The sequence below is a fragment of the Antrostomus carolinensis genome, unplaced genomic scaffold (genome assembly GCF_000700745.2).
Source record: "Antrostomus carolinensis isolate BGI_N321 unplaced genomic scaffold, ASM70074v2 scaffold3611, whole genome shotgun sequence".
Classification (NCBI taxonomy): domain Eukaryota; kingdom Metazoa; phylum Chordata; class Aves; order Caprimulgiformes; family Caprimulgidae; genus Antrostomus; species Antrostomus carolinensis.
The window spans coordinates 1-27120 of NW_010293290.1; the positions used below are offsets into that span (position 1 = coordinate 1).

At 37.0% G+C, this 27120-nt stretch overlaps 1 protein-coding gene across 1 annotated transcript; it reads left to right on the plus strand.

Annotated features, from left to right (window-relative positions):
- Window positions 1-456: 456 nt before the first annotated feature.
- Window positions 457-26482, plus strand: LOC104532095 (progesterone-induced-blocking factor 1-like). The gene is made up of 7 exons (XM_010177201.1): window positions 457-579; window positions 1829-1948; window positions 11786-11919; window positions 13969-14077; window positions 17089-17270; window positions 21846-21971; window positions 26380-26482. The coding sequence occupies exons 1-7, from the start codon at window positions 457-459 to the stop codon at window positions 26480-26482; spliced, it is 897 nt and encodes a 298-aa protein (XP_010175503.1).
- The last annotated feature ends 638 nt before the right edge of the window (window positions 26483-27120 follow it).

Consider the following 27120-nt stretch of genomic DNA (forward strand, 5'->3'; position numbering starts at 1 on the left):
CAACCTTCACATCCCCAACCAGCCCTTCCCTAATAGTAAGAACAAGGTCCAGAACCACACCTCATTGGCTCTTCTGCCACTTGTGTCAGGAAGTTATCCTCTCTGCATTGTAGGAACCTTTTGGACTGCGTGTGCCTGGCCCTGTTGCTTTTCCAACAAATATCAGGGTGATTGAAGTCCCCAATGAGGACCAGGGCCTGTGATCTTGAGGCTACTCTCAGCTGCCTGCAGAAGGTCTCATCCACCTCCTCATCCTGATCATGTGGCCTGTAGTAAACACCCACAACAATGTCACCTGTGTTAGCACACTCCTTAATTCTCACCCATAAGCTCTCCACTCGTTCATCATCCATCTGTAGGTGGAGCTGGATACATTCTAGTTGCTCTCTCACATAAAGGGCAACCCCACCACCCCGTCTTCCCAGTCAGTCTTTCCTAAAGAGGACATACCCATCCATGACAGTACTCCAGTCATACGAGCTGTCCCACCATGTCTCTGTGGTCGCAGTGAGGTCATGGCGCTGTGACCACACGCAGGTCTCTAGTTCCCCCTGTTTATTCCCCGTGCTGCGTGCATTGGTATGCAAACACTTAAGAGAGAAGAGAGTGGAGCATCCAGGTATCCCCAGGGGGATGCAAGGGGGATCTTAAAGTAAGATATACATTTAAGCTTATGTTTGTTTTGCATCTAAAGGTAAGGATAAAAAGTGGAGCTCTCTTGTTGATTACAAGAAATTGAAAGAACTGCAACTTTTAACATGCACAGTACTTGGAAAAACTTGAAAACAAAGAAAAACCGCTACTTCTTAGGAAATTTCACTTTTCTGCCTCACACTTGCTTCATTGTATAAAGCAAACTGTGCCTGTGTTTACATCGCAAGTTTCCATGGCTTCTGTGTTTTAGATTTGTATGCTGTCAATTATATAAAATATACCTGCAACTTTTCTTTGTCTTCTCCTGTTTACAGGTAGCAAAACAGAGACCTGTCTTCTTTCTGCATGGAAGTGTCGTACAACTTGCTCTTGAATGCTTTCTTTATCTGTGTTTTCTTGCTTGTATTTCTTTAATCATACATCAAACAAAGAGTTAATGATGGGGGGTATGGAGTAGCTTTTGCTTAATTATCTTTTATTTTCTTTTCATTCCCCAAAATAAACATTTTAAGGTATCAGATTAATCTGGGAGTTATAATCTCTGTGTACCTGTGTGGGAGTGTATATCAAAAAAGCTCTTTCTTCTTTGTTTTGCCCCTTTTTGCTTTTTACCACTGACTTTGTGGTTTTACTACTGTGTTTTCTAGTTTGGTTTTTTTTGTTCAGTATAAATATTCTGGAAAAGTTTTATGCATCTGAGACCATGTCTGTGACTGAGTGGGAGAAGAGAGAAGAGTATGTGTTAGATTTTTATTATTATTATTATTTTTAATCCTTTTACAAGGAAAGGGTTTTTTTGGTGTTGGGTGAGACCACGTGGTCCAGTAGCAGCTGTATTTTCTAATCAGGCAGCCTGACTGGGAGCTGCTGTAGTTGAACAAAAATGTCTATCTTTACTTTTATTCCTTTTTTTTTTTTTTTTTTTTTTTAAATTCGGTATGAAACACAAGCTGATTATTTCTTAGTTGCTGCTGTGATAGGCTAAAGAAAGACACTGTATTTGATTTAACATTCGGCCCCCTCCCCACGAGCCCCAGCCAGGTTCCTGGTTTGCACTATAAATCATTTGGTGAGTTATTGTCATAAAATCTTGAGCTGATTTGTTTTGGGGATTGTAGCTTCGTGGTTGCAATTTTGCTACTCTCAATTTTGAATATATATCTTCTTATTCTAGATCCGATTCTATGAAGTAGTCCATTCCTTAAGAAAAGAGCTAAGTGATCTACAGAAGAGAAAGGAAAGCCTCACAGAAGAACTGAGTCAGTACAAATCCCAACTGAAGTGTCTGACAGAGGTCTGTGCACCTTAATTATCTCAATTAAGATACTATGTAAATAGATATACATGTTGCAAAAAAACTCATTCTCCAAATCATTATTCATGTATAAGATATAAAAGCTTTTTTCCTGTATAAAAATTACTGGGGGGAGGAGGGGACAGGGAGGGAGGGCGAAGGGAAACGTGCTATATATGTTCTTGCATAACAGCTAATTTTAAGTTATGGCTACCCTGCAAGATTTGCTCATGAAACTGTTGAGGGTAGACTCCTCCCAGCTATATTGTGCTTTCTGAGGGCAAGGTTCAGGGCAGAGAAGCTGAGACAGGAGATCCATCCAGCAGTAGTTGAGGGCCCAATGATGACTCAGTGTATAGTTTTCGAGATGGTGATGTCTTGGTAGTAATTTTCTTCACCTTTTGTTTTAATTATATAAAAATGCAATTTTTTTAAGAATTCTTTGGAGTTGCATCTTCTCTGTTATGCTTTTCAAATTTTTATGTTTTATTTTCCCTATTTATTTCTCTACTAAAGAAAAAGATAATTTGATTTCAGGTCCAGTATAAATGCCAGAAGTAAAGAAACAAATTATCTAAATATATTTGATTTTTATTTTCAAAGAGTAATAAAGTTGAAACAGTATAAGAAGAATTTGTTTTTAAGGTATTTATGAATACTTATAGTAACCTTAGTATGTATGCAGCTAAGAAAATCTGTATTTTAGCTTAGTTGCACATACACTTGGAGTTGTGATAAGACAGTTTCAGCTCCCCAGAGTATATTTATCCAAGTCATGGCTAGCAGGGACTGAAATGCCACTGTCATTTTACTACTTCTGAAATTATTCTCTAGTTACCACCTTTTTTTTTTTTTTTCTAATCCTCAAAATTTACTTATGGAATAAGTAAAGTAAATAAGTGAATAAGTAAATCAGATGTATTGAGATATTAATTAGATGGGGATATCTTGTGAATTTCGTATTATTTTTCATTTCTCTTTTTGATTGAATTAGAAAAAAGTAATCAATAAAATTTGTGCTTTTATGTGCTTTAGCATTATTTTTGTGTCATCATCTCTGGTCATCACTGAGATTAAATTAATCCTGTTAACTTTGATTTACATTAGCATTTTCCTTCATTGTACTTTTGATGTGCCCTGTTTTAATAAAATTCTACAGGAGGATTTCAGCGTTCTGAGATTTGACTGACTCCTGTGTTAATTTTTGCTGCAGCAATTTAACTGAGTAGTAGATAACAGTAAAAGTTGTGCTAGAAACAATTTTCTTGGTACATTGACCATAAAATACAGAAACTTCTCATTTTGGTCTTTTTATACCACATGGTGGCAGTATCCACCTTTCCCACTGACATATTTTTCAAAGTTTGAAGTTTACTGTGCTTTTCTTTTGATGCTGATGAGAAGGTGCTAGAATGTTGCCTGTGTTGTACTGAGGTGGTTTTTTGAATGTGTGTACCCTGTTTGCATAATCATGTTTAAAATGAGAGACAATTAGTGAGAATGAATAGCTCAGGTTATTGTTTTGTTGTTTTGGGTTTTTTTTGTTTTTTTTTAAAAAAGGAGATAAGAGATCCAGATGTTGAAATGTCCCAAGAAAAAAAGGCTTACAGTTGTTAATAAAAATTATTCCTTAGGAGTCTCAGGTTTCAGATAAGATCACTTACTACAGGTCTTCCATATGCACAAAAAAAACCCCAAACCTTTACCCTATCTGTTACGCATACAGGTGAGTTTCATAGATTCAATGAAATGTGACCTGTATGAGGTATTTTATGTATGGAGAGATTTAAGAGTCTCTGTATTTTGCTTCTGGCAAGTTCAGATTTGACCTAGTGGCTTGGTAAGTGTCACTGTGACAAGGTACCTCAGGCTGTTTCAGATAGCAAGGTAAAAGGAGCATCATCAATACGTGAGGGTGCTTTGGAATCTCTAATGTACTTAGTACACTAGAGCTGACATACCTAAGCCCCCTCCCTGGAAGTGTTTAAGGCCAGGCTGGATGAGGCTTTGAGCAACCTGGTCTAGTGGAAGGTGTCCCTGCTGATGGCAGGGGGGTTGGAACTAGATGATCTTTAAGGTCCCTTCCAACCCTAACCATTCTATGATAAGCGTCTCTTGCAGTTTACAAAGAACTGGTTTCAAGGGATACTTTTGAGGTAACTTATTTTTGCTCCTTTGATAAGGCCAAGCTTTATTGCAAGGAAATTTATCAGTAGGAAATAAAGCAGTTTCATTCAGAGTTTTATTTAAACTCTTACACTCTTTTATTGTTTTTCTGGTATTCTAATAATTCTTTATTTCCAGTTACATGCAGCATAGTTGCTGAAGTTCCTTGCCTGTTATTTAATAACTTATACTCTTCAAATCATTCCTCTGGTTTCCAATCCAATATTCCTTAAATTTCAAGTTTTCTCCAGCGGTTGTAATATTTTTGATCTCTACGTAGTTTATCAGCAAAGTGTCTTTTCTGAGTTTAAAACTTCTTTAGGAAACTAGTAATATGACTTTTGAAATAAAGGCAATCACTGAAATTAAGACAATTTTTTTTTTTTCTCTGTTTTTTTGCTATTGCAAATAATTAGGACTCCTCCTAATGAGTTTCAACATAGCTTTTTTCCTCTTTGTGGAACATGGAAAGGAAATAAAATATATGCTTATCCCAAATCTCTCTATTAAACACTTGGGGGAGGATCTGGCTTTTCTGGTTGTTCATGGTTGACAGACAAGGTTTGAATGTTTCATACATGTAGACAGTCACCCAGAAGTAAAGTCATGAGAAATATGCAAGAATTGGGTATAGACTTATGGGAAAGTTTATCTAGCCAGGAAATAATTTGAAAAGTTTAAAGGAAGATCCAAACTTGTCTAATGTGTTAAGCCATCGCTAGGAAAATTGAAATGTGAAATGAATTAATCAAATAAGACAACCATCGTCTAAGCTATGTTGTTTTGTGACAAGATGGCTCTAGTACTTTAATTTGGTCAAAAGAAATGAGCTCTAATTTTACTGTTCTTCTTTTGGAGTGTGAACATAAGACCGTTAGATTATTTTTTTTCTCTGATCATGAGCCACTATATACTGTTCTGTGGGAAAGCAAAGCAGTACAGTTCTATTCTCTGAGCCAATGACTGAGCATTGGTTATATAAAATCAGGTCTTCAAACTCACGAAATCTTTTTTTTTTTTTGCTACGGGCTGCCTTTTTTTCCCTTTTTCTTTTTTTTTCTTCTTTTTTTCTTGGTTAGGTGGCAAAAAAACCTGACCAAACAAAACTTGTTGGCACAACAGATCTAGCCTGGCACAAAAGTGAGTGCAGTGGGTGGGTATCGTGGCCTCTCAGCCAACTGCATTTGTAAGCAGCCAGCTGTACCAGCCAGGAAACTTGCTTCTGTAAAAAACTGAATTGTCATTGTAGCCTTTTAGAAACTAATTTTCTAAGACTTGACAAATCCACATGTTCTTTATCTTTAGACAATTCATTAATTTATTTGTATTAGAAAAACTTTTGTTTCTGTCTTCAGGGCATAAAAGAGATCTTTCAAATGTTATCACCTGTATTTATATTCTAGGTATATGAAAATATATTTTGTTTGTTGAGAAAGGGCAGGAGGTCCTAAGTGTGTATCAGCCTCTGCTAGCACTGCTTTAATTCTTAGCATGCTGAGGAGTAAGACCACTAAAACTCTACAACTTTGTAACAAAGTTCTCTTGTTGATTGTCTGTTGCTGCTCTGAGTTAGCACTTAATCAAAACCTGCTGAATCTGGAACACAGACCCAGTAGGATGGGGAAGCTGCTTCTGACGACTGGTAGCAAAGAACATAGTGTGAAGACTGATTTCTAGCACTGGAACGTGGCCTGATGTACACAGCCAGTGTCAAAAGACCTTTATCACCACTTTCTGGTTTTAGAGTGATCGGTGTAAGTGCTTCTGCAATACTACCACTAAGTTGATGGCTCTCTGTACACCATTGCTGTATCTGTGTTTTAGACCAGTGTGGCTCCTCTGATGCAAGGTGCAGCAGCAACAGACTGGGGGGAGGCAGTGGAACTGGTAAAAGCGATGCTCTTGTATTGCAGTGCTGACTGATCCGTCGCCAAATGTAGAGCACAGACTTACTCCAGTCCCTCTTGTACAGTGCTTCAGGTAGAAGCAGTGTTGGTGCCGCCACCTTTGGAGGCACGGATAGAGAAGAAAGTCCAGCTGTAGTGTTACATTACCAGGAGCTTCCCAGAAACAAAACCAGCTTCTGATGTGTGTGTTCCCATGCTGAAGATCAGTGTACTATTTTCAGAGTTGTTTGCTTCCAAAGTGGTTAGAACCTTCCCTCAAACAGCTGTAATTTACTACTTATGTGTTTCTCTCAGGCTGGGGGAAGAGTCCAAGAAGGAAATTCTGCTTTTCTTCGTAGCTCTAGAAGGTTAAGTATTGCTTTCTTCTTCTGGCTATGAGTTTTCCTGGCATTGGTATAGTTTTATCAGGGCTTCCTTTCTTTAGTTATTTTTTTCTGTAAAGTTGCATTCAGGACTTGCAATCAAATTTATAGTATGACAGTTATCTAAAAGCTATAGTTAGCCTAAAGATGAAGTTGGATGTATGTAGGACAAAGATCTCTTCTAAGACTTTGTCTCTGAATCGGGATTAGTAGCTGTCAGGTTTTGCTAGAAATACCTGACAATTTTATCTGTGGTGATGTTTCCCAGCTGGAGGAAAAACATTCCTATAGTCTTCAAAGAGTGAATTAAGCTATTGCACTCAAGGGCCAGTTGGCACTAGATGTATCTGAATGTTGTAAAATTGAGGCTACTGTTGCTGCTCCAGGACTGTGTTCACTAAGACTTTTTCTGAAGTTTGCACATCTGTAATTAAAGACTGCACTCTAGACCCCTTCCTCAGCCCCTGACACCATATCTTTCAAGCAGTGCTTTGATTACTTCGTCTTCACATCTCTTTCTTGAAAGAACAGACGAGGCTTTAGTCTTAAGTGAATGATGCGTCTTCTTTCCTTCACTGTTGTTAATATTTACCTTGTTCGGGGAAAAAAGCTGCAAAAAATATTTTACCAATAACTGTTGGCTTAGTTCAGCGGTTTCATATTTCCAAGACTCGAGAAGACTTATGTATCTACGAAAGTTCCTTTTTCTATCCAACATCTTTCTGTCTCTTTTGATGTATTGCCGTGGTTCATATAGATTGCTAGTTGTAGTTCAGAAGAACCAAATGGCTTAATACTGGTCTCTAATGTAGTGATCTCAAGGGTCCTTTTCTCCTGAGAATATTTCATTGAAGATTCTCATCAGTGCAGATCCAGAGTGTCCTGGTTTTTAGCAGGAACAGAGCTGGGTTTGTTTTTAGTAGCTAGAATGAGAATAGTGCTGCATTTTACTTTCAGCCTGAGATTTGTTATGAGAGGGACACTGATAACATACCAGTGTTTGCATTTTTGTTGCTGGAAGTGAAGGACTTTGTGTTCTGTTAGTCTACAAGCACAAGATTTAAGCGGGTGAGAAGTATTTAAGTTAATAAGCCAAATTGGCATTTAGACATGCCAATGGGATATTCCATATCATATCACATCATGTCCAGTATATTAGTGAGGGGCTCTTCCTCTTTAGCTTTTCGCTTGGGCTCTTGTTTTTCCGGGATTGCGGTTTCGGTTCGGGATTGTCGCTCCTCCGGGATCGTTATCTGGGAATGGGCCAGGCTTGGTCAGTGGGTGGTGAGCAGCTGCACTGGGTATCACTCATTTGTATATTTTGTTACTGTTATTATCACTACTGTTCTTAATATTAATATTATTTTAAGTTTTCTTTTATTTCAATTATTAAATTGTTCCTATCTCAACTTACGCGTCTCCTTACCCTTGCCCGCCAATCCTCTCCCCTGTCCCCTGGGGTTGGGGGGAAGTGGGTGAACGGCTGTGTTGGCTACTAGCCAAGGGCTGGCCCAGTGAAACTATTGCACAGAGAGAAAGAGTTTTTTATTTCTCCCACTTTATTTTGCAATAGAGGCACTTATGCCAAAGCTTTTCTTTCTTACTTTTTTTGCAGAGCTTCCCTGTTTTGGAAGTAGTTTGTCATTCTTGTTTATAATTTTTAGTGGCAGATATTGAGTGCCCCATCTACAGTTCTTGGCAGATTGTCAATTTCATATCAACATACTAGAAGAGATGTCTTATTCATCCAGTTTTGTATAACTTCTTCCTGCCATTTGAGCGGTTGTATTCAAATAAATAATGTACTGACCAATAATTTTTGAATGCATACTATGTAAACAGATTGAACCAAAATGTTATCTTTACTAAGTAGCAGCACCTCAAATAACTTGAGGGAACTCGTTTTCACATCACAACAGTATAGTAGCTTTACATTTGCCTAGTGCCTTTAGATACCTTAGGATACGAACAGAAAGTGTTAGCTTGTGTAAGTGATACTTCAAAGATGAAGTTATTTTAAATAAGCTTTTTAAAAGCAGGATCACTTTCTTCCACAGGCTTATCTGTAGACAGTCTGAAGAAGTCATGTTACTTCTGCCTGATGGGCTGATTAATCTTTTTCCCTTAATTTCTGTTGCTTGTTTTCTTATACCCAAAGGCTTTTTGAAAGAAAAAATCCCTACCATGTATTATGTGACACTAACTTTGTTCAAAAATTATGTATGTCACCCAGTTTTTATACTTGAAATTTAGGTAGGTGTTCATATCAAGTGACTGCTATAAGCTGCTATTCATTCCAGACTGAGGATAACAGTGAAGTTTAATATCATAAAACTGAGGTCTGTCATAAGATCTTTCCGTTTATCTACCAGTTTGGGTTTTAAATGGTGCAGATGAGGCAAGTTCAGAATCTTCTCACTTGAAACATCCCTCTGTTGATAGTGTTTGTAAACCAAATGGAAGCGCTTCTTGGTAGGGACTGCTTCACATGCTCTGTAGAAACCACCTGTACTGGTTAATACTGGGTCTCTTGGACAGCTCTGTTTACAATTTATTTAGGCAATGTTTGCCTACCTATCTCTCACAGGATGGGTTTGTTGGTTTTAACTACCTTATCTGTCTGAGTTGCTACTCTCTGCAATAGCAAAAATTAGTAAGAAGCGGAAGAAAAGACATGCTTTTTTGACAGGATCATCACAATCACATTCTATATGAGGAAGTACTGTTGGTCCTTTAATTTTTTTAAGGTTTGTGGACTTAATTAAGTGATTTTTATTTATTGTTGTTATTTCTGGGACCCTCATTCATGTCCTTCAAAGTGTTCTGTATCTTGATCCTTTTAAAAGGATTAAAATACAACTTTGGCAACTAAAAGACGTAGTTTACATCTCAGGTATTAGAAGGAACTAATTTTGTAGGTTTTTAGCTGTTGTGGTAATTGGTGCTTTAGAGCTCTTTATGATGAATTTGTCCAGAAGTTAACCAATTTCATTTTATACTTCTGGTAGTTGTCTTCTAGCTGCTAAATGTGTAATACTGTTGGAGCTTCAATAGCCCACTCTGCGAAGGGTCTTTGAATTCCAGCATGGTATTAGCAGCAGAATGGCACAGGATATCCACAGAGGAATTGTATCCAAACTTAATCTTTCAATTTGCACTTAAAAGTTAAGTGCCCTTAGCACCATTTCCTATTGCAAGATGAGTCATGTTTGCACTGTATAACAGGGTGCTTGCACCTGTATGTTACATGTTTGAAACTCCAGCTAACTTGTAGATGACGCCTTTAAAAACATCTGACAGAGGCTTTACTATTATGATAATGCCATCTTTATAAATTATGGTATGTTAATTGGTTTGAGAAGAAAGTGTTCTATCGTGTTAATTTGTTTAATGTGTAGCCATTAATTAGGGTAAACAAAAATAACAAGCCATATATACCAGTATGTTAGGATGAATAACAGTCGTGTCTTTAGATGACGTGTTCTTAATGATACACCAAAATCCTCAGGAAGACTTTCCTAGTCTTGTAATTTTGTGATTGATCTAATGCGATTTTAGTGCAAGTGAAAAGGACTAGATTTGTGAAATATAAAATGAGAATTTCTTTTTATTAAGAGAATAGTTACAGTCTGTTTAGTAGCATAGGGAGCTTTCTATAGTGTCTTACAAGCATTTAGGTGTGTTTTTCCAGAAGGCATTCTTTCAGTATTTATGGTGCCTGTGAATTTGGTCAGAGTGTTCTTTGTGTCTTTCCATCCCGATCCTAGAATATCATCCTTCTGTTCATTCCTCCTTGGAGACTATATTTAAGAGTCATCCACTCCATATATGCTGTTGTCCTAAACTTTTCTTGTCTATCAAAAACCAGCTAGACACAATTACTATCCTCTCTTATAACCCTAAATAAAGCATAGCTTTCAGTTTATTTTGAAAAATCACGCACTCATACAATGTCCATCACTGCAAAATATATTTAATGTGCAGTGGCTAAATGGCTGGTTCAGTAATCACATCTCTAAGGCAGTAATTTGATTGTGCATTCACCGTCAATGAATAATATCGTGGTGTCCTTTCAGTATAACCAGGTGGAGTTATTGTTTCTTAAGCATCCGTTGTCAATTATCGAACCTGCCACATATTAGCCATCACAGAAAGAAACAGAACTCTGTAGTATTCTGAGAAATGGAATATGGAAAATATCTAGATGCACAGGGGATAGTCTTAAATTTTTAACACATAATTCTTTGCTGTCCATAATTTTTCCGTAGTATAGATGGATGAGCATTATTTTGGGGGTTTTTTTTGTGAAGAAATTACTTAGGAGTACAGCATTTAGGATGAGCAAGTAAGGTAAGCTTTGTGAGAATAAATACTCTGTAGAAAAATCTGAGAAATGGAATCTAGGTGGTGGAATAAGGTATGAAAGTCTGCTGTTCCTGTGGGGGGTGGCGGGGAAGAGGAAGATGATTAAGGAATCTATTTATCTTCAAAAGGAATAACCAGTGTTTTAAAAGACTTTGGTCTCCTTTTTATTGTTCCCATAGTAGTCTCTCAAAGTATATGAGGAGGAAAAAGAAGGGAAAATGAAAATTAATGCTGATAGACCAGTAAATAAGCACCTTTTCTCTTTTTTTTTTTTTTTGATTAAGGAATCTGTTTATCTTCAAAAGGAATAACCAGTGTTTTAAAAGACAAATACTTTCTGTGTTTCCTTGCTTTGGTCTCCTTTTTATTCCCATAGTAGTCTCTCAAAGTATATGAGGAGGAAAAAGAAGGGAAAATGAAAATTAATGCTGATAGACCAGTAAATAAGCACCTTTTCTCTTTTTTTTTTTTTTGGATGATATGCTTCAGCAAACATAAGTTACCAGATACTCCTGTATTGTAACTGGCTGAAGTTTTACGTATAATGACAGAAGTTCCCAAACTTCCCGAACAAACAGTTCTTTTTTTGTTTTTCAAATGGACCAGCAAGGATCTTCACAAGGAAACTTGTTTGAAAATGTTGTAAAGGTGGTGTGACTTTAGTGCTCCTGCTATAGGTTTGTATACCACCGGCTGTATGTATGAGGGTTACTGGTCTTTGAAGTTGTGCTAATCACAGAGTCACAGAATGGTAGGGGTTGGAAGGGACCTCAGGTGATCATCTAGTCCAACCCCCCTGCCAAAGCAGGTTACATTAGCAAAAATAGGTATGTTAATCAACTATTTAGAGCAAGGTAAAAATAAGTTGAGTATCAGTACAGCTGGTTACTTACTTTGTGATGTATGCTGGATTTCCAAATACTGAGACAAATGAAAATATTGAATATTCATAAGAGGTCTTCACAAAATTTAGCTGGTGGTTGCTTGAAGTAAATATCAGTGTAGCTGTCATCATTTCAAAATGTCTTGCCTTCTAGAGCTATGAAGACGAGAGGAGGAGTCGGTCAGAGCTTGAGGTTAGATGTCAGCGTTTAACACTGGAACTGGCTGATACCAAGCAGATGATTCAGCAAGGTGATTACAGACAAGAGAACTATGATAAAGTAAAATGGTAGGTATCTCTATAGTTCAAGTGTTCTACTGACATATAAATGTTAATAGATAAACTTCAGCCTTGACTGACTAGAGTTTTTCACTTGATATTTGGCTTATGCACACCACAGATATTTTTCCTTGCCTCAATCTACTAATGGTTCAGTTATCTCCTCTAGTATATTGCAGTCATAAGATGAACAACATTTTGAAATCTGATGCATCAAATTATCTTCCTAGAAGTTTATATTTAGGGATCCACTGTGTTTTCAGAAGAGCCTGCTAATCTTATCGCAACTAAAGAAGTGGGAGCTGTTGATGCCAAGCATCTTAGAACAAGTACTCTTTTTTTCCTAGGTTAAAAGCAATGACGTAACAAAAGGCCATGTGCTCCACTGTGTGGTGCCTACACAGTGAATGAAGAGGGTAGGACCTTAGGAATGAATATTTAACAACTTAAGATATCCTTGTAACCATAAGTTTGAAAGGGCTGTTATGAGAACTCTTTGTCAGAGAATCTTAGGATTGCCTTAGTGAATTGGTTTAACTGCAGGAAGTTGCAATGTCTCTTTTTGTTTTTAAAACATAGATTTTAGACTTCTAGCCTACGCTTTGAATGCCCATCTCATAAACAACAGATACAAATTAGTGAAAATGGACTTCTTAGGAATACACTCATAGGCATATATTTCACAGTCCTGCTCCCAAATGGCTTTTTCAGAATGCTTGCAAATACAAGAAATCTGTCCTTTGGAACATTTGTTAGGAAATGGATTAAAAAAAATGGGGATTATGAATAGAAAACACTCTGTCAGCTCCTTAGTGGCAAAGCCGTTTGTGTCAGTAGCTGTGCCTGAGTTCATTCAGTATGAACAGCTAAGTCATTTGAAGGATGTCTGTTTTCTGAATAACTGTTCACAGCTCTATGTACTAAAACAACCTTGGAATCTACCTGGAAGCTTGTTGCAAATAGGATGGATTGATGCTGTGCTTTGCTTCCCATGTGCAACTGCATCTTAATAAGTGGATTGTAATAACTTTCATGTGAATAGCCCCAGTGTTTAACAGTGTGCATTTAAAATAGTCTTGAGTTGAAAAAGGCATGAATGAACATGCCAAAACTATATTTGAGAGAGTAGGTTGTATTCATCTGGGTAGGCACAGATGAAGGGGAGAGGAAAGCACTGTTGGCATGACTGCATGAGGATATTTGGGAGCATGGCAGGAGTTAATCACTTCCAGTCTCATTTCTGCCTTTAAAAATGCTCTGTCAAATCTTCTGGTTCTGGCATACTGTAAGTTATCTCAGTTTTAAAGCTGTTCTATGCTTAATCCAAACCCAGTTAGCTTTTTTCCAGACTGCAGGCTCATACTGGCTCATTCATTTCACTGTTCTGACAGGGTCAGATAGAGTGGAGACGTAGAGCCACTTCTTTGTGCATATGGAAAGCTCTCTTATTCAGGACACCAACATAATTTTTGCAGCTGTGTCATATATATTTTAAACACGAGAAGAGTAATACAACCCTCTCTGGTATCAAAGGACTGAATACAAGGGCGACTAGTAACTGAGAACAAGTATACATTGCTTTCTGTTTGATTAGGAAGATGGGAATGAAGTTGCTTTAGTTTTTTATCCAATTTCAATGTCTGCGAAAGATTTGAGAGAGTGTTACGGGAAATAGAATCAAAAAGTTGATAAAGCTAAAAGGGTGGACAAAGGTACTTGCAGCTCACTGCTAAGAGGAGAAATGTAGAGCTCAAAGTTACACTAAAGAAGAATAATCAGAGGAGGATGAAATAATTTAGGATAGGAATTCAGGATTATTGTATTATAATTTTGGATTATTTTTTAAATATTTGGAAATGAAGAAAATTATTTCATATAGTAAGATACCATTGCAGGTGTTAATAACTAAAATAGGTACAATTATCACTAATTGCCCTATGAGTGACTGGTTGGAAGAAGTCAGTGTCATGAACTAAAAGAAGGCTGAGAAATTACAGGTGCACAGGAATCTTGTTCATTACACTTTATGCATCTAATAGTTTCACTTTATTTTAACAGTGAACGTGATGTATTCGAACATGAATTGTCAGAACTCAGAAGAAAATATGAAATATTAGAGGTGTCACACAAAGCACAAGCCAAGGAAAGAAATGACTTATCAAAAGAGGTAAATGTTAAGTTCTTACTTCAATAACTGTCTACTTCTTCACCTCTTGAATATAATTCTTTGTTTAATCAAGTCTATCGGGATCACCTGTAGGATCATGGAATAATTTAGATTAGCATGGTCCTCAGGAGACCAGCTAGTCCAACCCTCCCATGCAGTGCAGAACCAGCTTAGGTGGGTTGCTTAGGACTTTGTCAAGTTTTGAGTATCTCCAAGGGTGGAAATTCACAGCCTTCTTGGACAATCTGTTCCAGTGTTTGTCCACCCTTTTTGAGAAAAAGTTTTTGTAAAATCTAATAAAGTTGTCACAGCTTTTTTCTGTTGCCTCTTATCCTGTCCCTGTGCACTTCCAAGAGTCTGGCTCTTTCTATGCATTCCAGTTGGATAGGTGAAGATAACAATTAAGACTTTCCCAGCCAGATTTCTCTTCTGAAGGCTGAAAAAAAAAAACCATTTCAACCTCTTGTACATCATGTACTACAGTCCATGAGCATCTTGGTAAGAGCTCTTCTGGTCTTGCTCCAGTACATTAATGTGTGTCTTTATGGAGAACTCAGAATGGGATGTGGCACACCAAACACAGTCTCCCAAGTACTGAACACAGGAAAAGAATAATTTTCTTCAGTCTGTTGTCTGCATTGTTGCTAATATAGCCTAGTAGGCACTTGGCCTTCTTTGCTGTTGGGGCACACTTCTGGCTCATGTTAAAGTTTGTTCGACTGATATTTGCCTGTCCAATCCATATTTTGCCAGTTTTCCCATAGAAAAGTGATGGGAGATGGCTGAAAGCCATGCAGAAGTCCAAGTAAATGACATGGACAGCTGTCCCCTTGTCTGTAGAGCCAACTTTCTTGTCAGGTTTGCTAGGCACACTTTGGCCTTGGTAAATCTATGCTGGTTGTTTCCAGTCACCTTTTCCTCCATATGCATGGATATGGCTTCCAGGAGGGTTTACTTTAGAATCGTTGCAGGGACTGACCAAAAGGAATAGAGAAATAATTCATTGGTTGTTCTGAACTCATTTGTGAATTTATTTCTTAATGTGATATGAAAGGTTACTGTATGAGAAGGTTGTTCTTGACTTCTGTACTGGTCCAGGCAAGAATCAAATGGAGGATCCTTGCATGGTAACACTTTGGCAGCTGGGTAAATGAGACCAGTTACACCTGAGAAAATTCAGGGGAGATTGTGTTCCTTAGTGTCTCTGTATAACAGCATTACAGATAAAATAGTGGCTATAGTTACCACTTTAAAATTAGTACTCCTTTGCCTGATTTTACAGGTAGCTACAGAGATAACCTGAAACACTATGGAAGAAACTGAGTTTCTGTTAGAAAATATTTTTTATGTTCTCCTCTGTTCTATCAACCTGAAGGCTTTGTTAGGCTGTTTATTCATCAGTGTTCTAGTGCTGTAAGAGGACATCAGAATGCGGGTTTGTTCTCAGCATATAGCATTGGCCCAAAAAGTATTGTCGTGTACATCAAGTTTGTATGTACTTATCCAGTACTGCAGTGTAGCAGCAACAATGGCTTTTTCTTCATTAACTTCATACTAAATTAATCTGAGAGGGAATAAAAGTAGCACTATTTTAAACTAAAATACCGTTTCAAACTATGCGATTACTTGAATCTCCTGGAAGGTCTGTGGTGATTTTTATGTATGCTGATACAGTATCAGAAGTTCTGGATTGGAAGAGCATACAATTTTGTTTACATAGTATTTATTTATTTCAGGGGAGGAAGAGTTAGAGGGGTAGTAACTCAACTACTAGATTACTTTTCTTCCTGATATCTGTGTTCACTGTGGATATACATATTACCTGTTACTGGGAGAGAAAGGGTAGTTGTGGGTTTTCTTCTTAAATAAAACATAGTATAGGACAGGCATTTATACCTTATCCTGTGTGGTGCTCAGCAGGTGGGCATATGGAGAGAAGCATGTCTCTAAGATAAGAGCGCTGCTTGCCTGTTTTGGGGGTTTTTTTTAGTAGGGATTTTCAGCTGTTTAACTAGTTGCTCCATGTCTTTGACTTGACTATCTCCCTTAAGTAACCTTTGGTCTTTTTATGACTTAGAAAGGGTGAATTCTATCCAAAACATGTACATGATGTCTTTATAGCTTTGGGGGACATATTTCTGATAAGTTATTAATTTATCATTCTTTGAACTTGACATGTGACATCCTCAAGAACTTAAATGGCAAAATTATTTAAGGTGATAAAACTAAGTTTTGCTATCATGAGTAAGGAGACACTCTGCATCTGTGTCGTGCTCTGTGCCTGTTCTCTGACAGCATTCACCTCAAATAGATAGAGATTACTCTCTCCCACACCATTTTCTTATTGGAGTAGTAAAGATGACTGATCTGGTGATTGGGAAGGCTGTTACAGAGACTCACAAGATACGAATGTTTCTACTTTGGCATCAGTTCAGCCTTCTATAGTAGCTCCGTGCTAAATGAAAGTCAAAAAAAAAAAAAAGGCACACAGAACCCTCTGCCCTTGGTGCTGGCCTGGAACATTAACCTTGTCCACAACAATCATGGTATATTTAAGCCCCAGACCTTGCAGTTTTACTGTTTCTTTATGGTGCAATAATCACTCTGCCCTTAAACTTTTCACTTCTGTTTCTGAGAATGTTGTAGCCAGTATGATGACAGGTTGGCACCAAGACTCAACATCAGTATTTCTGACATAGTACTATTCAGTTCTGTCACTATTCAATACTTCAGTACTATTTAGATACTGAGATAGATTAAGGGACACTTTACCTATTTTTCAGGTGCCAACTACCAGAAATAAATCGTAAAACTTCAGAAAATTATAATTTTATTAAAGTCTTTTTTCAGCCTAAAGCTTAACCAACTTACATTAAGCATAAGTGTAAACAGATTTTTGGTTCAGATGATTTCACAGAAGAGAGTTAAAATGAAATTGCAAAAATGTGTACATAGGTTAAATACTTAACTTGAAGTTCATGTTAAAGTGTTCTATTTAATGCCTTTTATAGCTGGCAACCATACAACAATCCCTCAACTTGTTGCAAAAAGATAAAGATTATCTTAATCGCCAGAACATGGAGCTTAGTGTTCGCTGTGCACATGAAGAAGATCGTCTTGAAAGACTTCAGATTCAGCTAGAGGATGCCAAAAAGGCTAGGGAAGAAATGTATGAAAAATATGTTGCATCCAGGTAAGTTATTGTGTGTTCATGTCTATCAGTAGGCAAGTTATTTTAGCTGTTTTGCCTTGTTTCTTGCACAAATCCTGTGTAATTAAAGATAATTTTAAGTTTCAGAAAGCTCCTCCATATCATGTAACTAGAAACCAAAACAGAACATTTCTGTTGGGTCTTGATGTGTATCAGGAAATTTTTTTAAGCCTTTGATATAAGACCATAGCAGTGAAGATGTTAGCATTGAAAGTTTATGGCAACTATTCTCTTAGGTGTATAGAGAAATTTATGGAGGTAATTATAATTAATTACAAAAGAGATAAAAACTCTTTAAAGTGCATATGTTACATCTCCACCCTCACCCTGAATTACCTGCGTTAAAAACAGGAGTATTTGAAAGACAATCTAAACTATTATTGCAGAATGAAATATATTTCGTTTTCACAAATGCTTAAAATGGGACATAGTGTGTTTCATATCAGCTATTAGAGCTATCAGTTTCTCATACCTCAAGTTTGAATACAAATTCTCTAAATGTAACCTTGAGAAATAGTTTGATCGTTGTATACTAGCCACAATGGTAAATAATGTCAAATCCTATGCCGTTTGAGTTGGTATAGATATATGTATGGGATGGTGAACAGGAAATACCACCCTATTCAGCTACATGTCTTGCTACATATGTAATGCTATACCACAAAATTGCATAGACTGATAGAACATCTCAAGTTGGAACTGACCCTTAAGGGTCATCAAGTCCAACTTTCTGCTTCTCGCAGGACTACCTGAAACTAAATTATATGACAAAAAGCACCATCCCATTTCAAACCACATTTAGATTTTTCTTACTCAGAATTCAAGGTTATCCAGTTCATGTTACTTCCCTTCGTCTAGATGTCAAAAAATATCATTTCAATATGAACATAAAACCATTTTTTGGTTAGTAGTGTGCTTAAAAAAACACCTGTGGACTGAATGACTGGGGTTAGAATATAAAGTAGGTTCAGCTTCTCTTCAGCTGCTTCCTTCTGTTTGAATGAAGAAGGTGGAACTGCAAACAGCAGCTATAGATCTTGTGTCCTTGTATAACGAAGATGAAAGGTGCTAGTATGACTCTCCCATAACACAACTAAAAGACAAATTGTTATCTAAATGGAAGTAGAAGAGCACTCTACTGAAATTATCAGCTAAGGAGTTCCAGCCCATATCAGAAGTGTTTTAATACTATTTTTCCTTTCAATGCAGTCACTTCAACTTTTTTAAAATTAGTTTTACCTGTGTATATATCAGAACTAAGTTCACCTGTAACTTCTGCATTTGAAATAAATTTTTAAGACTTACTTTTAAATGACACTTTAAAAAATCATGTAAGTCTCAGCAGTCTTCCTCTAGAAATGTGCTTGTAAGCACTGCCTCTTGTAGCTGTATTTCTCTTTCTAGAAAACCACTGTGAAAACCTTATCCTGTAATAATGATGTAGAGGCTCTTTTAAAGAGCTGTCTACATTTGAGAAACCTAGAAAGAAATGTATGTATAGAATCATAGAATGGTTTGGGTTGGAAGGGACCTTAAAGATCATCTAGTTCCAACCCCCCTGCCATCAGCAGGGACACCTTCCACTAGACCAGGTTGCTCAAAGCCTCATCCAGCCTGGCCTTAAACACTTCCAGGGAGGGGGCATCCACAGCTTCTCTGGGCAACCTGTTCCAGTGTCTGACCACCCTCACAGTCAAGAACTTCTCCCTAATATCTAATCTAAACCTGCCCTCTTTCAGCTTAAACCCATTTCCCCTTGTTCTGTCATTAACTGCCCTTATGAAAAGTCCTTCCCCAGCTTTCTTGTAGCCCCTTCAGGTACTGGAAGCCGCTATAAGATCTCCCTGGAGCCTTCTCTTCTCCAGGTTGAACAGCCCAAACTCTCTCAGCCTGTCCTCATAGGAGAGGTGCTCCAGCCCTCGGATGATCCTGGTGGCCTCCTCTGGACTTGTTCTAGCTGCTCCATGTCTCTCTTGTGTTGGGGGCTCCAGAACTGGACGCGGTATTCCAGGTGGGGCCTGGAATGTAGCTTGCCTCTACCACAGTCTGGGACACTGTGCAAGCCTGCTTCACTGTCATTTGGAATATCAGAGGTCTCTGTCTCTTGCATTTTAATATGAACTGAAGAGAAATTCTGTGACTCTTACTTTGCCTTTAGAGATCTTGATACTGTCACTGGGTTTCTGTACTGTTGCCATATCTTAGTGAAACAGGTTGCAGTGGTGGAATCCCCACCCCTGGAAGTATTTAAGAGTCGTGTAGACACAGTGCTTAGGGACATGGTTTAGTGGGGACTTGCCAGTGTGAGGTTAATGATTGGACTTGATGATCTTAAAGGTCTTTTCCAATCTAAGTGATTCTGTGACATAATTAGTATTGGTCACTCTTTCATGATGCTAATTTTCATAGTGGAGATATTAGCTGTAGTGAATAATGCAGGTATATCTTCTCTCCTCTGGAGATCGTTATTGTCTTTTGCTGGGACAATATAACATTGCAAAGAGGACAGTGTAGTGTACTGAGCAGCATGTGTAGGACCACACTGCCGCTTGGCAGCCTAGATTGTATTCAAGGTTCTGCTGCTGACCTGCTGATGAACTTTTAGCAAGTCATTTCAGAATGTGAAAATGTAATGTAAAATGTAAAAATGTTAATGTTAGATTTATTTTGTAAAATGAGGGTAATAATATCCTTTTGCAAAGTACTTTGAAACCTTAATGTGATCTGCAATATTGCAGAAGCTGTCCCTTCTTTACGTTTTCCTGAGCACATGTACACGCTTTCTGTGCACCTTCTGAGACTGTGTCCCATAGTGGGGATTCCTGTCTGTTCAGCAATTTAAACCATCCATCTCTCAGATGAAATGTCTATAGTATTAGATTTCTTAGGGAGCTCTGCAGAATCCTATTTATTTGTTAGATAAATTAGAGAGGTACAAAAGTAGAGTGAGTGAAAACTGTACCAACTAATGGATATTCCACAGTCCTCACTGCTACCTGGAGGTGACATCAGTTTGGGTAATAAGCTTCTATTTACTACCTTTTGAAGAATTTGAGACTTTTAATGTTCACTTCGCATCTGGATCTCTTTTGGTTGCTGTAGTTCAGGATGAAAACAAACCCAGTATTTATTTTTAGAAGTAAAGAATAATTCACCTTCTGGTCACTGTCAGAAGTGCTGGCATTGGGGTAATGTAGTTAGAAAATCACAAACTTTAAGAAATTGAGGGATTAACCTGAGAAATTTTTAGAAAGACACACTTCAAAATAGGTTGAGATTATGGCAAGGTGAATGACAGCACCTCATAGCTACAGTTCTTGGGAATCTATGTGTAAGCACAAACCAACACAAAAGATTTCCCTTTATATCTTTAAACTTAAAACACAATCCATAGCTGCATTGAGATGCTCAGGTCACATTTAGTTTATTCACAGTATAAAGCCTTATGAATAATAGGCCTGGAAAGAAGCTCATTAAAGCCTGCAGCCTGAAGAAAGTGAAACTGCTCGATAAGGCAAAAACATACTCAATTGCTGCTCAAGCAAAAGACTTTGACAGCAGGTCAGGAATGAAAAATCACAAACGATTGTCCTTTGCTTCAGCAGCTACTCAGTTGATGTTTATTAAAAGGTATTGGCAGAGCAGTCAAGTTATGTGATCAGAATATGCCCTTTACTATACCATTTGTTTATTTTAGTCATAGTAAAGATAAGTGTCACTTTGAACTGTCTTCTGGTGACATCACTCTGGGTGTTCAAGACTTTTTCAGATTCTTCTAATTTTTTCAGTGAGAACCTTCCTGACTTTTAGCAGTCTTGCCATGGGAGAGAAGGTGTAATTTCTGCAACGACAGAAATTTCTTTTGGAAATCAGAAGAAGTCTATAACCTTTTATAGTTGTAAATGCACATTTCTTCATAAACATGCTTTTATTTCCAAACATGTAATTTCTACCAGTTGCTTGACTGCTGCTTGATTATTCCTGAACATTAACTAGATTAATTAGTACACAACAAAGTCTTGTACCTTGCCCAGTGATGAAGAAGCTAGAAAACTTTGGAAAGTGAAGAATTAATTTTATATTTTTTTTCTTTTCAGTGGTTGATTAATGAAACACTCATGTAGAGGCTGACAAAGAATTTCTGTAAGAATGTTAAGCATGATGTGGCATGATTGATCAATGTCAAATTACTTTGAAAAAATTAAAACAGTATGCAGAAAGCTTTTATTTATTCCCAATTAAATAGTATTTATTCCTGGTTGATTTTCACTCAGTTTGCATAACAACATAGGCTAATATGTATTTCAAGCAATTTCAGAGGAAAATTAATATGAGTAATTTTACATTACATTAATAAATGTACATTAATAAAATGTAAAATCAAGAAATTGAGTAATTAATACATTACATTAATAAATGTACATTAATACAGTACATTAATAAAATGTAAAATCAAGAAATTCTCTGCTGTACTTCTTTGGGTGGACCTGAAGTTTAGATACTTTGGACAATGCAGTTAATTTTAAATTCCCACGTTGTGTATTTGTTTATTTACAGAGACCACTATAAAACAGAATATGAAAAGAGACTGTATGAAGAGTTGGAACAAATAAGGCTGAAAACAAATCAAGAAATCGAGCAATTAAGAAGCACTTCAAAAGAGATGTATGAACGTGAAAACAGGTAGATAAGATGCGGGCAGTAAACCAATCAGGGCAAAAATGACCAAGTACTGATCTGTGCGTGGGTATAATCCTAGTTCACTGGCTCTTTGAGAGGTGATCAAAATGTGAGAATTTAAGTTCAATTATAAAACTGATGAGAATCTTGAAAAACTAAAATGAAATTATACTTGTACAGTAAATATATGGTGTTATGTTTATTATTAAATGATGGACATCCAACACTGTCAGTTAAAAGTATTATAAAATTCATGTCCTAGATAAACACTAGTTTGAAGTTTGTTCGTTATATAGTGTTAGTTAATTAATACAAAATGTGTTGGTTTGCCTGTCAGTCTATGAGAAGGTGTTGACACAGAAAGTAAAGCAGAAAAAATGAGAGGAAACCAGTAAGACTTATGTCTTTCTAAAATAAATCTATTTGTGATTGCTTACAGCATTATGATTCAAAAAAACCCATTGATTTCCTGTAAATTATTATAAATTATTATGCTCTTTTGAAGAAGATCCTAGTCCTGCAAAGACCTGCATATTGAATTTTGTATGTGTGTCATGTTGTTGAATTCCATGGAATTACATGCAGAGTTAAACACAAACATAAGCCTTTAGGGATCTAAGGATTTGGACTTTTGGCACTGGATTCCTTTCTGAGCTTGTTTTTAGCTCCTTTTATTCCCTTAAGATGGGAAGAGAGCTTAATAATTCATTGTAACTTCATTGTAGATGTCCTGAAAGTGTCTTGTGTGGAGAAGGAAATGACTGTAGTAAAAAGATATTTGTGGCATCAGCATCTGTTCCTCTAATAGTTAGTTTTGTTACTGCTCGGAAGAGTGAAAAAAGAACATGACTCCTGCTGTCTGTCTTCCAGTCAACAGAAAGGTTCTAATTAAAAAAAATTACATCATTATGTAATTTTGCAAGTGTGAGTAGAATATATATGCACACACATCCACACCACTTCCTGTATGTAAATCTATTTTTAATTACAAGGTATGAATTTAAACCTCCACTGTTAGTGGAGATTTGACAAAGGTCTCTATATCATTGAGAAAGCTACTGAAAGATATTTAATTCGTATCTGGAACCAATTTACAGAAGTTTCATTCCTCAGTTTTTAATAATTGCTTCTGAAATGTTAATAACTTAGATTTGACTTTGTATTTTGCAAAAAAAGATTTTTAGCATATACTTTCTCTATAAAATATTTTTAAAAATCCACCATAAGGCAGTGCTTCCCAGTCTGAGGTGACCCTCAATGGCGAGATACATGGGACCCCAAATTGTGAGCAAAGCAGTTTGCAATGGAGTTGTATGATGTGATGAGATCCTGATTGTGACTGAAAATAAAGCTAAGATGCTGGTTTTGTCTTCAGACACAAAACATGGAATGGTATTACAGCTAAGCTAATCGGATATTCAGTTGCTCTTACTCCTTACCACTTTGCCAAGCCTGAGGGTCCTAATGTTTCCCTTGAATTTATGGGCACTTATTTTACACTTGGATGAGTCAGTTCAAGAAGCTAAAATGGGGGGGGGGGGGGGGGGGGCTGAGGGAAAGAAGAAAATAATAATTCTTAATTTATTTGGGATCAGTTTGACTTGTTTGGTTGTAGTAACTATTGGCTATGTTTGTATTAGCAATCGTGAGTGGATTCATGGGGCTTGTGAATGTCTTCATGAGGCTTGATTTTGAATTAGCTGTAGTCTGTGCCCTTAGATCAAACACAATTTAGTAGTTCTGAGCATGTTAGATGCTCTCCCTGAGTATGTCTTCTGGCTCAGTCTGACTGGAATCAGATTTGTGCTATCTATAACAGTTCAGGGATGTGAGCTGAAGTGCAATAAATGGTAATTGCCAAGAGCTTTATTTTAAAAGCTGGTATAGATGCCTTTGTACTTCTGCTTCCCCTCCCCTGTTGTCCTCCCACCATTTTTTTTCCCTATACCTGAATCTGTAGGTAGTATTTATTTCCCATTTTAGAAGGGTACTTTCACTTGTATGATAGACTTGCTAGAGACCTGATGGTCCATATAGCCTGTATGTGCAGCCATCAGGTGCTTTTCCTCTTCTAAAATTGCAGTGGCACAATCTGAAAACTGGCAGTATCCCTAGTGTGTTTCCCAGCTCTGAAAATGTTTCAACAATAGAAGTTATATCACATCTGTGATTGTGATCTTGATGGTTGAGTAGTACCTCACTTGTGTCTTTTTTCCTTCTATTGCATTTTCAATTGTTTAGCTATTCAGTTAAGTAAAATGGTTTCTTGTCTAAACGAGTCACTGTGTATCTCCTACCACTTAATTTTTATCCCACTTCAATTATTCTAGTCTTAGGATACAACATTGCACTTCTACTTCTTCAAGCATGCTTGAACTTAATGCTGTTAACAAAACTAGTTACCATGTTCTTACATTTTGGTATGAGTCAATTTTAAAGAATCTACTCTCAAGATCAGTCCCTGAATTTCATTGGTAAATTCCGTGGCCAGTAAAAAATTACCTTTCATAGCCAGTTAGCTGTTACATAATTCTCATGCTGATTCTTCATAAGTAACGATTTTCTACTCATATGAATTACTTTGAGTTCTGAAAAGTAGCATTGATAACATTTCCATTTATAGAAAATAGTCTTTCATCCAAAAATTGTGTCCCTTTAGTGTGGCTAAAATGACCTGGGATAACATTTACATAGGATTAATAATTTTCCATTTACCTCTATATCTTGAATTTTCTTTCTTCAGGATTTGCCTGAGACTGTAATTTCACTTTGCTTTAAGTCAAAAAGTTTCTGTGGGGGAGGGGGGAAGAAACAACTTCAGTGGGAAGAGCTTGGTTACATCTACATGAACAGTTTAGTTCAGATGAAGAATGTGGTTTTGAAGTGAAACCCCCTAGTCACTGCTGCTTGACATGTTTTTGCTTGCCTCACAGTTTGTGGTACTGCGCTCACATTTGTAACACATGAACAGGATTCCTTTTAGAGGAAGTGAACTTGAAAGGCGTCTCTACGATCATCTAATACATTCCAAATGCTAGTGAGTGCTCAGATCACAGGAACAAACCAGGAGTAAAGTAGAATCCTCAAAAACAGTCCTAACATAGGTGTCTGGTCCTCAACAACCAAGGCTCTGCAAACTGGCTGTTACTGTCTTGCGCGAAATAACGGAGATACAGTTTATAAGCCCTATCTAAGCAGTACTTAGTACAGTTTATTGTTACATTATACTACAGGCAAACTATAGATTAACAGACTACTAATACCTATATCATTTTCTAACATAAATACTAATGTATTATTTGTCAGGTGATGCTATTCTCATTTATGTCAGTGAAGTAAGAATGAGATAATTTGCAAGTCTTGACTAAATTGGTGAGGAGTTTAGCGGGGAAGCTGTATGAGGAGAGGTTGAAGTCGCTTGGTTTATTCAACCTGGAGAAGAGGAGACTGAGAGGAGATCTCATCACAGTCTACAACTTTCTCACAAGGGGAAGAGAAGGGGCAGGTCCTGATCTCTTCTGTCTGGTGACCGATGATAGGACCAGGGGAAATGGTAGGAAGATGTACCAGAGCAAGTTTAAGTTGGACATTAGGAAAAGGTTCTTCACCCAGAAGGTGGTGGAGCACTGGAATAGCCTCTCCAGGGAGGTAGTCATGGCACCAAGCCTGACAATATTCAAGAAGCATTTGGACAACATGTGCCCTCAGACACATGGTCTGAATCTTGGGATTGTCCTATGCTAGGGCAAGAGTTAGACCCACTGATCCTTGTGGGTCCCTTCCAACTCACAACGTTCTATGATTCTTGATTAAAAAATTGAAAGATTATAGATTGTTTGCAATAAAATGTTTGTGGTTTTTTGATCTGCACAGAACCATAAAATATGATGCCAGCAATAGAAGCTAAAAGGAAACACCAATAATGTGCAATAACATATATCAGACTAACTAGCTAATTAGTTGTATGTGGAATTAGGTTTTCTAGGCCTAGCTAATCTTTTCCTGCTCTATAATGAAAGTTGTGAATCATGTCAGCTAGGAGGACAGCATTCCCCTAGTTACTGGTGAACTACCAAACAAAATTATTGGAATTTATTTAATTTCTACAAAAAATAAGTAATTTACAATTCTAGTAATATGAAGTAATTCCAGAATTATTCATATATTTCTACATATAAATAGATGGTTTGATTATTGGTTTTAGAATTTCAGAACTGGAAACTTTGGTATATATGAAAGTAATCTGAAATAAAGCCTCTGTAATGAATAGGTGTATAGAGACAAACCCCTCAGTCATTCTATGAGAACTGAAGAAGGTAGTATGGAAGTTAAGGTCAGTCCGTAGTAATTCATTAAGCAAAACAGTCTTTTTCCTAACAGATTCTTGACAGAATCACTTTGTTTCCCTCAGAAATTTGAGAGAAGCGAGAGATAATGCTGTTGCTGAAAAAGAAAGAGCAGTTCTTGCTGAAAAGGATGCTTTAAGAAAATATGATCAACTCTTAGAACAGTAAGTATCTTCTAAAATGCGCATAAGAAAATCTAAAGGTATGACTATATTTATATCTGAATTTTAGGTAGGAGGAATGACTGCTTTGGCTTTCTGCTTATAAAGAATAAATTGATATGCAAACATTATGTTTAAATGAAGTTAAAGTTTTAATTCTAGTAGTATGTTTTTTATGTTACCAGTGCAGTAACGATATTATTTTGATTCTTCTCCTACAATCCTGTAAAGACAAGCAAACCTAATGATGCATCTCATAGCAAGAATGTGGATTTCATACTGTACAGTAGCAGGGGTCAAACTCTGAACCTTTTCTGATTTTTTGGTTTTTGTGTTGTTTTTTTTTTTTTTTTCCCCTGTGGTTGACAGTAGAATATTGTCTAGAATGATGACTTCATTTAATAGTTTCTGTAAAGTACACTACTACTTTAGAGTGTAGTAGTCATGAACAGTTATGCTTGCTACATGCTTCTTTTCTTCCTGCTGCCTCTTTTCAGTCTTTCACATTACATATATAAAATACAGTGTCTCTACAAACGTACAATTTATCCATATGGACACGGAAATTATGACTGATTTTCTGCCTGTTTGCAAGTAGTCTTACTATCCTGCTCTGCAGCAACTTGTCTTTACTTTTTGTAAATT